Genomic DNA, 15,306 nt, shown 5'->3' on the forward strand with positions numbered 1-15,306 from the left:
TTCTAGGCCACTTCAAATGAGTGGAATTATTGGACTTCAAGTAGGTAGAAACATTAGTTTTCCCTTTCTGATAAAGGATCATATGGACTCGAAACGTCAACTGTATCCCTCTCCGCAGATGCTGTCAGACCTGCTGAGTTTTTCCAGGTATTTTTGTTTTTGTTTTAGTTTTCCCTTTGTTTATCTTCTACTATTATCAAGACTGAGGGCCAATACATTTGTATGAAATTACCAGAAGTCTAAGTGAAGCCCCTGATCTCGACCCCAATCCCACCACTGCCACACACCATGCACACACACACACTCCGCTGCACACACCCTTCTTCCCAACCCCCCTCTCCCCAACTCATTCAGTAGCCCCTCTCCCCAACTCCCCTCCTTGCACATGCATTCACTCACTCAGCAGCCCCTTTTTTCAACCACCTTCCCCTCGCTTACTGAATCCCACAGAGACTTGAGCTCCACTGCTCTACCCCACCCTGCCAAACCCACAGAGACTCCAGCTCCACTACTCCCCCTCCAGCCCTGCTGAACCCCACAGAGATTCAGGCTCTGCTGCTTCCCCACGCCCTGTTGAATCCAACAGAGACTCGGGCTCACTGCTGCCCCTAACCTGGGCCTACCAAACCCCACCCCCCCGAGACTCAGGGTCCACTACTCTTCCCCGCTTGCTGAACCCCACGGCTCCACCAAGCGTGCAGCAGCAGAGCGCACCCTCCTGGTGGGATGTGTGGCTGGTCCCCTGAAGCTGCTCCTGGCCTCCTATATTGGCAGAGATTTTCCAGTCTTTCTGAGACTCTGTCCTCCTGCCTTTGGCACATTGGAGGTGACAGCGGCCGAAGGGAGGCGGAGATCGGAAAAAAATTTAAAGGGTGGAATTCCATTATCAAAAAGTTGGAATTCTGCTAAATGGCAGAAATCTTTCATCCCTGGTAATCAGTCCACAGGAGGCATGTTTGAGGAACACAGGAACAGGAGCCTGTTCTGCCATTTTTACTGAGAATTATATTGAGATTACAGCACTGAAATAGGCTGAACTGGTATATGCTAGAGTTTATGCTCCGTACAAACCTGCTCCCACCTCAATTCATCTAACCTTATCAGAATAACTTTCTATTTCCTTTTCCCTTGTGTGTTTATCTACTTTCCCCTTAAATTCAACTATGCTATTCACCTCAACTACACTCCAAGTTCTGCATTCCAAGTGCTCCCAGGGTAAAGAAGTTTCTCCTGAATTCCTCATTGGGTTTATCAGTGACTATCACATATTTATGACCCCTACTTTTGGATTCTCTCCCATTTTCTCCATGTCCACCAAACAAACCCCTTTATAATTTTGAAGACATCTAATGAATTACCCCTCAGCCTTCTCTTTTCTAAACAAAAAAGCTTCAAGTTTGTGCGATCTATTGTTAGGACAGGCTTATTCCCTCTGAGGCACACCATAAAACTGCAATATATGTATTCAGAGCAATTCACTATAATGAACTGGAAATTTTATTTGAATAAACATGCAGTGATTATATTACATTCATTATCTGTTGAGTGTGAAATCACCACATTACACAGTATAATTACACAGTACTTGCAGCACAGAAGGAGACCATTCAGCCCAATATTACATGCTCCACATGAGCCTCCTCCTTTCTATCTTAATCTAATCCTATTAACTCAACCTTTTATTACTTTCTCCATCATATGTTTATCCAGCTTCTCCTTAAATACATCTCTCCTGGTTGTCTCAACTACGCCTAGTGGTAGTGAGTTCCACATTCTCATCACTCCCCGAGTCGAGAAGTTTCTCCTAAATTCCCTGTTGGATTAATTAGTAACTATCTAATATTTATGACCTCTAGTTCAGGAGTCCCCTGCAATTAAAACATTTTCTCCACACCTACTTGGGTTCACAGGGTGGTTGTGAAGAAGAGAGTTTTAATAGAGTCCGAAAGATCGGAATTTGGTGAAAGTGGGAATTTGGTGCAGAGAGTGAAGGAGCTGCTTATTACTTTAGTTTCACCACTTGAGGCACTATTTAACATGTTTTGTCTATTTCTTAGTGCAAGTTAGTGTGCAGAAAAAGAAAACATTTACAACAAAGTAAAAACTGGATATAAATAATGGGTAGGATTTTTCTTGTGGACTTCAGGGCCCCACTGTCAGGTTCAATGAGGGTCAGAAGCCTGCACTGTGTGGGGAACACTCACCAGCGATTTTCCCCGAATTGGCCAATTAATGGCCAGAGGATGGGCTCGCTGTCCACTTGAGGCCAGTGGGTGGGCTCTCGAAGCTGGAGGGCCAATAGGAAGCCCTCCAGCTTGGAAGCAGCAGCAGGTTGCCCTTACAGGTAAATGTGAGAGGAGCAAAACGCAGGCCCTCTCTCCAACTTTTTCAAATTTAAAATAAAAAAAGCCTTTGCAAGGGGCAGACTACGACAGCCTGTGGCTGCAGCTGGAGTCAGGCAGGCAGGGAGGGACTCTGAGCCTGCCTGGAGCACTGGCATCCTGGTCTGCTGCCGGAAAGCCCCATTCAGGGAGCTGTACTGCACCCACCGCCTGCAGGAACCTGGAGACCAACAGGAAAATCCCATTCAGCCTCCAACAACTTAATTGTTGCTTAAGCTAGTCCATTTGCTACCGCCACTTGCCCAGCTCTGTTTTGCCCCCATTGGTGGCTAAAAACTCAACCCAATTTAAATAACTTATACTATGATATGTGAGAGTGGGTTGTGAGTCTGGACTGCATGTGAGAATCTGTGAACAGTGGGACTGTAAAGCGCGCACATTTGCAGTTGATTTTTTTCGTCTCAAATCTCTCCAGCTCAGAGTCATCGAGCTGGAGTGCGAGTTGGAAACACTCAGACATATAAGGGAGAGGGAGCAGTTTCTAGACAGTTTGTCCCAAGGCTTTGGTCATAGAGAGGTACATATTCAGAATTGGATTGATGTGACCAATAGTGTACAAAGTAAGGGGAACCCAGGTGTGATAGATAATGAAGAAGCACAGAAATTGATCATATTCAACATGCACAATGTACTTCTTACCTGACAGGATAAGGATAAAGACTATTAGAGGTTAGCCAGAACCATGGCACCTTGGAGCAGGAGACTGTCCAAATGGGGGTGGGTGAGGGGGTGGTGGAGAGGAAGTCTAATGTGGTAGCTGTGGGGGATTCAAAAATCAGGGGGACAGGGAGCATCCTTTCAAAGCAGGATCCAGGGTCTTAAATTGTTTGTTGGCTACCTGGTGCTGGGATGAGGGGCATCCTGAATCACCTTAAATGGATATTGGAGTTGGGGGGGAAGGATCTAGTTGCTTTGATCCTCATTGGGACCAACAACATAGGAAAAATGTAAGCAAGAAGTCCTGTTTGGAGATTACTAGAACCCATTGGTTAAATTAAAGGACAGGATCACAGGGGTTACAATCTTTAGATTATTACCCAAACCACATGAAATTGACAGAGAGATAAATCGATTAGGAAGGTGAACACATGGCTGAGGAGTGGCGTGGGAAAGAAATGTTCCATTTCTCAGGACATTGGCACCAGTGCTGGGACTTACATACCCTTGGGACATGTTTCACCTCAATAGCGCTGGGACCAGGGTCTAGCAGGATGGATAAATAGGGCGGTCATGAGGACTTTAAACTAGTAAGTTGGGGGGGAAGGGGTGGGCTAGGGCTCAGGCGGAAAAGATGGTATAGATAATAGTCTGAAAACAAACAAAAAGTCAGAAAGCAGAGCAACAGTCAGAAACCGTGCTTTAGGTGCAGCTGGTAAAGGAAAAACTAAAAGATGTGAAGTAATTGAACCAGGACAGAGAAATAGAAAACAGGTGAGCAAAACACAAATAGCAGAAGAACAGCAGTTGGGGTGTGTGCCTAAATAAATGTTCTTTGTACAAACACATGAAATATAAGAAACAAATTGAATGAATTGCAGGCACAAATTCAATTTGGAGGGTATGACATGGTAACCATCATAGAGAGACATGGCTGTAAGATAGTCAGGACTGGGAACTAAATATATTAGGTTATAAGGTCTACAGGGACGACAGGGAAAATGGTAGAGGAGGAGGAGTAGCCATAAAGAATAAAGTGAAATCATTTCAATGATAAGAGAGGATATAATGAGAGGTAGTCAGGCAGAGGAGACGTTATGGCTGGAATTAAGGTATAGAAAAGGATTTAAGATTGTAACAGAAATGGTGTATATGACCCCTGGTCATAGCTGTGAAGTGCTGGATTGCATGCAGAGATTAGACAACCATGTAGCAAAGCAGAATGGTTTTAATGGGGGATTTTAAATGTCATTTGGATTGGGATAAGCAGACTAGCACATGCCAGAAAGGTAGTGAATTTCTTGAGTGTGTCAGGGGTAGTTTTCTTTGACAATTTGTCCAAGAACTAAGAAGGTAGCAGGGTATATTACATTTAGCAATGAACCCAGATTTAGTTAACAGCCTAATGCTGCATGAGCATTTATCTAATAGCAATCATAATACAATTGAGTTCAATGCAGTGCTTGAAAGGGAGAAAGGCAAAACAGCTACTAGGATTCTAGATTTAGATAAGGCTGACTTCAATGATAAAAGAAGTAAAGATGAAAGATTGTGGCACCACCATTTACGGGGAGACAACGAAGCAGTAGGGGAGGAAGTCTGGATGGCAATCCAGAAATATGGGTTTCACAAGTGTCCTGATAAAATTAACAGTAAGACACACTTTTAATCTTTTCACCAGGCTTTCCTGCTTCTTGGCAGGAAATTTAGCAGATTATAGTTAAAGCATCTCCAATGTTCTCACCTACTTCTTTTAAACCCTGGGATGGAAACCACTGATCATAGTAAACTGGGCAAATTTGTTAATGGGTAAAACAACAGAAGATCAGTGGGAGGTGTTCACAAAAGAATTTAATGTGATACACAACCAGTTTATACCTCTAAAGGGCAAGAGTTCTATTGCCAAAAGCAATGGCCATGGACAACTAGAGAGTGAAAAGATGACACAAAACTCAAAAAAGCAAACAAAAATACCACAGCTTCTGAAAACAGAAAGAAATGAATAACAGCAAAGGGTGACTAAACAGATAGCAAGAGCTACAAAATGGGAGCATGAAGAGAAATGTGCAAGGGATATCAAATTCAAGGCAAAAAGCTGTTACAATTAGATTAGGAAAAAGAGGGTGGGCAGAAGCAATGTGGGTCTCTTAAAAACGGATGTGATTTTATCAATGAAGATAAGGAAATGGCAGACATGCTGAATAATTACTTTGAGACAGTACTTAGGGTAGACGAAGAGGTCAGCATGCCAGACATCAGAAGAAAATTATAGGGTCATAAGGTCTACAGCACAGAAAAAGGCCCTTTGGCCCATCGAGTCAGCGCTGGTCAAACAAGTACCTAACTATTCTAATCCCATTTCCAGCACTGGGCCCATAGCCTTGTATGCCATGGCAGCGCCAGTGCACATCCAAATACTTCTTAAATGTTATGAGGGTTTCTGCCTCTACCACCCTTTCAAGCAGTGAGTTCCAGATTCCCACCACCCTCTGGGTGAAAAAATTCTTCCTCACATCCCCTCTAAATCTTCTGCCCCTTATCTTAAATCTATGCCCCCTGGTTATTGATCCCTCCACCAAGGGGAGAAGTTCCTTCCTGTCTACCCTATCTATGCCCCTTATAATTTTATTCACCTCAATCATGTACCCCCGCAATCTCCTCTGCTCCAAGGAAAATAACCCCAGTCTATCCAATCTCTCCTCATAACTAAAACTCATCAGCCCAGGCAACATCCTGGTAAATCTTCTCTGCACTCTCTCTAGTGCAATCACATCCTTCCTATAATGCGGATTCCAGGACTGCACGCAACACTCTAGCTGTGGCCTAACCAGCGTTTTATACAGTTCCAGCATAACCTCCCTGCTCTTATATTCTATGCCAAAGCCTCCCTGCTCTTATAAATTATTATTGAATCAGGGACAAGGACTCAACAAAATTAACATAAGCCAGATAACAGTAATGGAAAAATTAATGGTACTAAAGAGCTATAAATGCCCAGGATTAGCTGGTTTCCATCCCAGGGTTTAAAAGAAGTAGGTGAGAACATTGTAGATGCTTTAACTATAATCTGCTAAATTTCCTGCCAAGAAGCAGGAAAGCCTGGTGAAAAGTGTATCTTATTGTTAATTTTATCAGGACACTTGAGAAACCCATGGGCAGAATTTTGCCCTTGGATGGCGTGCGGGCCCCACCGGCTTGGCGGCGGGCGGACAGCCGACCCCTGCCACTGAAACAGGGCCCGCTGCCATTTTAAGTGGGTGGGCTGATTAAGGCCCACCCAGCAGCATCCCTGACAGGAAGCGCCATGCACTTCCTGTTCGGGGGGGGGGAAATCCTCATCTGTCAAAGTGCGCTCTTTCGCGCATGCGCGTGAAAGAGCGCACTTCTCCCTGAGGCAAAGTGTTGCCTCAGGGAGATTTGTTACAGGTAAGTTAAGTGTAAAAATAGAAACATTAAAAAATTAACATGTCCCCCTCATGTGACAATGTCACACGAGATGGGACATGTTAATAAAAAACACATAAACTCTATTACTTTTTAACAGAACAGACAAGAAACTTCATCCCGCCAGTGGTTGAAGTTTCATCAATAATCTGGAGCCCGCTGGGGCTCCTGGCCTGCCCGCCAGCCTTAAGGTTGGACTGGCAGGTCTTTAATTACTTTAATTAGCCTGTCAATGTCTCAATTGGCCATTGACGGGTCGGCAGGCGGACAGCTGATTTTGCTGTCCGCCCGCCTTCCTAAAAATTTAGAGGGACCATTTTCCCCTCGGCGAGCGGGCCCTGCCCCCAAATTGCCGAGGGGAAAATCCAGGCCCATATTTCCGGATTGCCATCCAGATTTCCTTCCCCACCACCCCCAACCCATCCTTGTCTTCCTGTAAATGGCAGTGCCACAATCTTTCATCTTTACTTCCTTTTTCATTCTTGGAATATGGGCATTGCCATTTATTCCTCAGCCTTGGTTGTCCTCGAGAAGATGATGGTGGGCCTTCTCTTTGAACTGTAGTAGTCTATGTTGTGAAGGTACTCACACAGTGCTGTTAGGAGGTAATCCTGGAATTTTGAACCAACGGTCATGAAACTTTAGCCCAGCAACAATTAAAGACTGTGTACTAAAGATTGCTGCTGTTGACCATGACAGTTAATGTGATCTAAACGAAGAACATCATATGATACGATCTGTGATTTTAAGTCTTTAAAATGGTTGACAGATGCAGGTGTTGCCAGTAAACCATTCAAGACTTCTTTGCCATGTGCATCTAAAATAATACTGCTTTGCAAAACATTCCTAGGAAGCCCTCAGTTGTACTTAACAGTAGGATAATTATTTCCATTTGCAGTATTCCAAAATTAACCGAGAGAGTATTTACCTGATACCTGTGGGACTGAGGGGTTGAAGTCAGCTCACGTCCAGGGACTAAAGTTCCTAACCGGCTGTTCAGGAAACGTGGACTGTTAAATGATTTGTGTAGACCATTGTCATCTATCTTTAGTTCTAGTAATAAAAAGTACAGTGAAAATGTGCATTCACTTCCCATCTATAGTTAGTGTAGATGATCCATTTGAAATTCTCATACACTTTTTTAACAAGCTATTTCTCAGTGCTTTCTCAATAATGCCTAAATCCCCATTTCTATCACTCTGTGAGATGGGTTAGTCACAAGTCTACTGCAGATACATTAAGGCAGGGTTGTCCAACATGCAGCCCGTGGGCCGGAGGTGGCCATCAATGTGGCCCCCACATGTAGTTTTCAAAATGCTGGTAAGTGCAGTAGAAGATTCTGAAAGAAACTGCTCCTCCAATCACAGGCTATGATAAATGGGACTGGTGGGGAGAAAAGAGAGAGGCTGCTGTGCCGTGTGGGGAAGGGAGAGGCCCGCGCCGGGCCAGGAGAGGCTCGCTCCGTGCTGGGCCGGGTTGGGGAGAAAGACACTTGCTTCCTGCCAGATGGGTTGGGGAGAGGGAGACTCGCTCCGTGCCGGGCCAGGTGGAGGAGGGAAAGGCTTGTTCAGTGCTGGGCCGGGAGAGGCTTGCTCTGTGCTGAGCCAGGTTGGGGAGGGAAAGATTTGCTCCGTGCCAGGCTGGGTTCGGGAGAGACAGACTCGCTCTGTGCCGGGCCGGGTAGGGAGAGAGAGACTCACTCCGTGCTAGGCCAAGTGAAGTAGATTCAGACTCACTTGGTGCAGGGCCAGGTTGGGGAGAGTGAGGCTTGCTGTGTGCTGGGCCGGGTGAGGGAGAGACAGACTCGCTCTGTGCTGGGCCAGGTTGGGGAAGGAGAGATTCGTTCCATGAAGGGCTGGGTTGGAGAGGGAGCGTCTTGCTCAATGCCGGGCCGGGTGGGGGAGAGAAAGACTCACTCAGTGCTGGGGAGGGAGAGACTCACTCCATGCCGGACCATGTGGAGAAAGGAGAGACTCGCTTTGTGCTGGGCCGGATGGGGGAAGGAGAAACTCGTTCCATGCTGGGCCCGGTTGGGACGAGCTATGCGGGGAAGGAAGAGACTTGCTGCTGGACCAGATAAGGCTGGATCCGATGGTGTGGGCGGGGGTCCAAGATGAGGATGAAAAGACTCGCTGCCCAGGGGTGTGGGAGATAGTGAATGAGTGAGTGAGTATGGGGGGGAGAATGAGTGAGTGTGTGGGAGATAGTCAGTGGTTGAGTATGTGGAAAGGGAGTATGAGTGAGGGGGAGAGAGTGAGTAAGTGAATGTGTGTGGGAAGTGTGTGTGTGTGTATGCCTGACTCACTTGCAGTCTCAGGATTCCCCACTCACCCTCACACAATCATACCCACTCTCACAGTGGGTGAGGATGAGTGAGTGAGCATCAAGAGATTGCAAGTGAGTCAGACAAACAGACTCTGTCCCTCTCACACGCTAATGGTGATCTTTATTAATTACTCTTTTTTAAATGATCAATTTATTGCTTTGACATTATTTTACTTTTGCTGAGCAAGTTCGTTCTTTTCTTCAAACCTCAACATTTTTTTGAAATTCAGTTTAATGTTGTGCCAAACCTTATCTTTCCAAAATTTGCTCATCAGTCCCTTGAGTGAGAAGAAAATGGAAATGTGCCCTCCCCCAAATGAAAAGGTTGGACAAGCCTGTGTTAAGGGTAATTTGAACCTAAATCACCTTGTGGGGAACACAATGGATTCAGTGGGAGACTGGTTTTGCATTTAATCCAATATTACTTTCTAATGACTTCAATGGAGAATAATATTGGACATGACTTGGAGGGCCGAAGGGCTTGTTCCTGTGCTGTACTTTTCTTTGTTCTTTGTTCTTTTGATGTAAAACCAGCATCCCACCCAATCGCACCAGTTTCCCAATGGGTGGATTAGATTGCAACTACCCACAAAGAAGTTACAGAGAATAATACAAGCATTCCCTGGGATGCAAGTCAAAACTAGAAAGCAGACACCATAGTAAATTGTGTTTTCACTTTGGAGGAAATTCTATTCCTTCCCAATATGTGTTAAGATGGCTTGCTTTATATTTTCCATGTTTCTCTCCAACCAATTTTCTTTGCACCTTTCCTAAAGGCTTTGGGGGCTAAATTGGGCTGTGTATCAACAATTATTAAGATGCTATGCAGTCACATAATAGATCCAAGATCTGATGGGAAGTGCAGAGGAATCCACCTTGGCAAAGCGATTTGTGTACATGCCTAACGACCACTGGCAGCATGCAGTGCAGTGAGGTGACTGTAGTATAAGGGTCTGGCACATATGGGGTTAACTTGGGACTGAGTACAGTACCGCCCACAGATTGATGTAAGAGAACACATGACCTGCACCTAGGGGATCAGTCAAGGGTTGGATAGAGCCATGCGCACAAGCAAGCATGGAGACAGCTCCAAGCTTAAACCCTTTACTGTAGTATGTACATTGTTCTTGTAGTTAATAAATACATATAGTTAACCTACTTAAGACTAGAAGACTTCATTAAGATCTACTGAATGGTATCCAACACCCTACAACATGGCGGCAACAAATGATAAAACTCAAAAACTTGCAAAAAAATGCAGAGCAAAACTGAAATCCTGCAAGACTAAAGAAAAATTTGAAGAAGCTTTCTGACCTGAAGAAAAGCTCGAGAGGCAGACGCACAGAGGAATACTGCCAGGGAAAAGCTCTAAAGAAAGGCTTGGAAGCTGAAGGCAAAAATTTAAGATTCTTAGCTGCATCCAAAGACTCCATAGGATCTCTTAGAAGTCTAACTTCAATCCCCAGGGTTCAGAATCAGCTGACCTAGCATGTGTAAGCTAAAAATTTTAAATTCCAGGATAAAGCAAATCCTAAGAAGCTTGTAGTTCAGTGGTAAGAAACTGCCAATTAAAAACTCCGTCAGGAAAGCCAGGCTCCCAAGACGGCATCTGAAAATGTGGCGTCCGAGCTTGCTCCGAAAAGGGGGAGAAAAAAAATAATTAATTATTTTGTAAGAATCATGACTAAAGAATCAGCTTTAAAGACCAGCAAAGGCCAGGATTCAACACTTTCGCAACCCTAAAGCATAGCACAGAAACAGAGAGGTCTGCAGCTAGTTAATCCAAGCAGCCATTTTTTAAAGGCTGAGCACAAACGCTATTACTGCGGGAGCCCACTAAAACCGGCAAACGCAAAAAAACCCTTTGTCTTCAAACAAACAGCGGTGCCAACTTCTTAAAGTTGAACCTACGCTCTAAAATTTTTTAATCATAGATCCGAAATCCACTCTTCTAGGTTAATTTGGACTTATCCAAAGCCCAGATCAATCACATAATTGGGGACTTCGGAGGATAATATTCCTTAGATACATGATTGCTTCAGGTCTGGATAAAAAGACAGAAGTTGAACAAGTTAACATACCACGTTATTCGGTAGGCCCGATAGTGGATGACATTATTGGTAGACAAGGAATCAACGAATCATCTGATAAATTTGAAGAAGTATTAAAATTATTCGATGTTTATTTTAACCTAAGAAGTAACAAAATCCTTGGAAGGGATAAATTTAATAAGTGAGTCTAGCAGCCAGGAGAATCATTATTAGTCTATATGCGATAGCTGAAGGCTGCGAATACAGAGACCTAAAATCTGAACTTATCAGGGACAGAATAGTTGTAGGAGTAGCAGCCAATGCAGTCTAAGGCATGCTGCAAGCGAAAGAAGATCTAATCCTTGATAAAGCTATCCAGATTGTTAGGCAGTCTGAACTCCGTGTGCAGCACAGGTCCATTTTAAGAGGAGAAAGTAAGCCATGGTACAAAAGAAAGTTAGTTAAACAGCACAGAAACAGGGACATTCCAGGCCAAGGGAAGTAATACACTAGCTGGCCAATAGAGCGACCATGCCAGCACTGTGCAGCAAAGCGCCCCCACAGATGTGATTAATATCCTGCAATTTCAGCTCAATGCTTTAAATGTAACAGAATTGGACACTCCGGCAAACTGTGCAAAACAAAAACATCTAAATACACAGAAGACCCAAAGATGATTCATGAGGTCAAGGCTGCACACCAAGAAGACACACAGCCATGCGACTTGGGTGAGGTCAAAGATCCTGGATTTTCATTTTGGAATATGGACATTTTGGTTAATGGCCATCTCACAAACTTTAAATTGGACATGGGTGCCAGCGTCCTATCGGACAAAGAAGCATGGCTTCGAACAACAGACGCACCACTATACTGGCCAGGAGGAATCCGACTTTTGGGCATAGGCATGATTCTGGGACCACTAAGGTATGGTGGTAAATAAATCTTTGAGCTGATGTACGTCATCTGTAACCAGTCTTGTTCTCTCTTGAGCAGAGATGCCTGTGTAGCCCTGAATCTTTTCAAACCGGCAGAAGATGTCAAGACAACCACTGAGGTTGTCAAGCTCCTGAGGGCTCAAACAAGAAAGAGTATCCTGAGTGGGTATTCAGCTCTGAACTGGCTTCTCTCTTTGCAGAGCAGGTTTGTCAATTTTCATTTCAGGTAACATAGAAACTAGGAGCAGGAGTAGGCCATTCGGCCCTTCAAACCTGCTCCGCCATTCATTATGAACATGGCTGATCATCCAACTCAATAGCCTGCTTCCACTTTCTCCCCATACCCTTTGATCCCTTTCGCCCCAAGAGCTATATCTAACTTCTTCTTGAAAGCATACAACATTTTGGTCTCAACTACTTTCTGTGGTAACGAATTCCACAGGCTCACCAGTCTCTGGGTGAAGAAATTTCTCCTCATCTCAGTCCTAAATGGTCTACCCCATATCCTCAGACTGTGACCCCTGGTTCTGGACTCCCCCACCATCGGGAACATCCTTCCTGCATCTACCCTGTATAGTCCTGTTAGAATTTTATAGGTTTCTAAAAGATCCCCCCTCATTCTTCTGAATTTCAGCAAATATAATCCTAATCAACTCAATCTCTCCTCATATGTCAGTCCCGCCATCCCAGGAATCAGTTGGGTAAACCTTCGCTGCACTCCCTCTATAGCAAGTACATCCTTCCTCAGATAAGGAGACCAAAACTGCACACAATATTCCAGGTGTGGTCTCACCAAGGTCCTGTACAATTGCAGCAAGACATCCCTGTTCCTGGACTCGAATCCTCTGGCTGGAAAGCCCTCATTCGTTAGACCAGCCAACCATTCAGATGAATACCATGACGCCTTCAGTGCAGGATAGACAAGAGAGCAACTAACAACCAGAAGAGCCTCAACCTCCGGCGTCGACAACTGTTGATGAGGTCACCACCACAGAACAAACCCTACAGCTCCCAGCCAGCATGACAGTGCCACAGACGATACTGGAACCAAGTAGCAGCCATCCAATGTCAACGGCACACCACACAACCAAACACAAAGGCGAGCTTGCTAAAAAACCACATCCTCATAACAGAAGTGGCCAACCTACACGACGAAGGAAGAAGAGGAAAAACAACATGGAAATGAGCACAATGTTCATCCGCCCTGCAAGAAATGGGATGGAGCAACAACCACCTGTCACCACAACTGCCGAGTCGCCAAAGAGTGGTTCAATACCATGGAATAGAAAAAGAGGATGAAAAGATACCCGGATGCCAGAACAACCTTCAAATCAATAGAGTTTACCTGCAGTGACAGAGCTACCATTCCTCCAATGGTAGTGCGAATGAGATATAGAAGGCTTAAAAGGCTTCCAGGCCACGAACCTATGAACTCAGAGACTTGAAGGAGAGCGATGGGCTAGTAATAACGATGTAAATACATGGGGTAAATTAGAATAACTTGAAATACATTGGATAAAGACTTGGGCGGGGGCGTAGTATAAGGGTCTAGCACATATAGGATTAACGTGGAACTGAGTACAGTACCACCCACATAGTGATATAAGAGAACACATGACCAGCACCTAAGGGTCAGTCTAGTGTTGGACAAAGCCCAGTGCACAAGCAAGCATGGAGACAGCTCCTAACTTTACTGTATATATGTACATAGTTCTTGTAGTTAATAAATACATACAGTTAACCTACTTAAGACTACCAAGTCTTCATTAAGACCTAATGAACAGTATCCAACATTCTATAACAGTGATGATGCAAATTAATGTGCAATGCTGATTTGATGTCACCACAGACATTGTCGAATGCCACACTCTTGCTCTGTCTTAACCTCACTCAGCTGAATATGGCATGAAGCAGAATGAAGGATCACACCTCTCCTCCACCCCAGAATTAAAGTTTGATACATTTCAGAGCTTGTGCACCTGCTGCTGAAGCCTGGCAGGGCATCCTTGGAATTGAACATGACTGGAAGAATTAAGAGAGGCCACACAGCGTAGGACAAGCTGCTAGAAGGAAAGGGAGAGGGGCTCTCTGCAGAACATATCCACCGAGGGTCTTCAGGGAGCAATTCTTTTATGTCACTTCAGCAAGGACCTGTGCGTGAGATGTCTTCGCTTCACCAAAAAGATGCTGAGTGAAATCTGCCAAGTGTCGCAGCTACAACTGAAACCGCAAAGCAGGGCAAGGACAGCGTTGCCCACAGCTGTCAAGGTGTTCATGGGCTGGATTTTTCAGATGGTGGGGTTTCCAGCTCCATCAGCCGTAGAGTCAGTGGGGAATGCATCCCTGCCAATACTGGCTGCCTGTTTCAAGGAGCATTAAATGGCTGGAGACAGAACCTATTCTGGAACAGTTCCTGCAGGTTGGAAGGTATCAAATGTAACCACGCTAGTTAAGAAAAGAGGGAGAGAGAAAACATGGAACTACAGACCTGATAGCCAGACATTAGTCGGGAAAATGCTAGAATCTATTATAAAGGATGTGATAACTAGACACTTAGAAAATAATGGTAGAATTAGGCAGAGTCAACATGGGTTTATGAAAGGGAAATCATGTTTGACAAACCTGTTGGGAGTTTTTTGAGGATGTAACTCGCAGAATAAGGGGGAAATGGTGGATGTGGTGTATTTGGATTTTCAGAAGGTTAAAGTCTCACACAGGAGGTTCATTAGCAAAATTAGAGCACACAGATTGGGTGTAATATACTGGCATGGATTGAGAATTGGTTAACCGACAGAATATAGTAGGAATAAATGGATCATTCTCAGGTTGGCAGGCTGTGAGTAGTGGGGTACCGCAAGGATCAGTGCTTGGGCCCCAGATACTCATGATATATACCAATGATTTCAATGTGGGGACTAAGTGTAATATTTCCAAGTTTGCTGATAACACAAAACTAAGTGGGAATGTGAGTTATGAGGAGGATGCAAAGAGGCTTCAAGGAAATTTTGATGGGCTAAGTAAGTGACCAAGAACATGGCAGATGGAATATAAATTAGAAAAATGTGAAGTTATCCACTTTGATGGGAAAAAAAGAAATGCAGAGTATTGCAAAGTGTTGATGTCCAAAGGGACCTGGGTGTCCTTATTCATAAGTCACTGAAAGCTAACATGCAGGTGCAGCAAGCAATTAGGAAGGCAAATGGTATGTTGGCCTTTATTGCAAGATGAGTTGGATACAGGAGTAAATAAGTCTTGCTGCAATTGTGTAGAGCCTTGGTGAGTCCGCACCTGGAGTATTGGTACAGTTTTGGTCTCCTTACCTAAAGAAGGATATAGTTGCCATAGAGGAAGTGCAATGAAGGTTCACCAAACTGATCCCTGGGATGGCAGGATTGCCCTATGAGAAGAGATTGAGGAAACTGGGCCTATTTTCTCTAGAGTTTAGAAAAATGAGAGGTGATTTCATTGAACCATAGAAAATTCTTACAGGGCAGATGCAGGAAGCATGTTTCA

At 44.5% G+C, this 15,306-nt stretch overlaps 1 protein-coding gene across 3 annotated transcripts in view; it reads right to left on the bottom strand.

The window, feature by feature from the left end:
* Positions 1-15,306, bottom strand: part of dzank1 (double zinc ribbon and ankyrin repeat domains 1) — a 132,762-nt gene that overhangs the window by 93,788 nt on the left and 23,668 nt on the right. For all 3 annotated transcript variants that reach the window (XM_078556713.1, XM_078556712.1, XM_078556714.1), the window contains exon 6: positions 7,432-7,556. In XM_078556713.1, the coding sequence (XP_078412839.1) occupies positions 7,432-7,556 (125 nt within the window). The remainder of the gene's footprint in view (positions 1-7,431; positions 7,557-15,306) is intronic.

The sequence above is a fragment of the Cetorhinus maximus genome, chromosome 14 (genome assembly GCF_964194155.1).
Source record: "Cetorhinus maximus chromosome 14, sCetMax3.hap1.1, whole genome shotgun sequence".
NCBI lineage: Eukaryota > Metazoa > Chordata > Chondrichthyes > Lamniformes > Cetorhinidae > Cetorhinus > Cetorhinus maximus.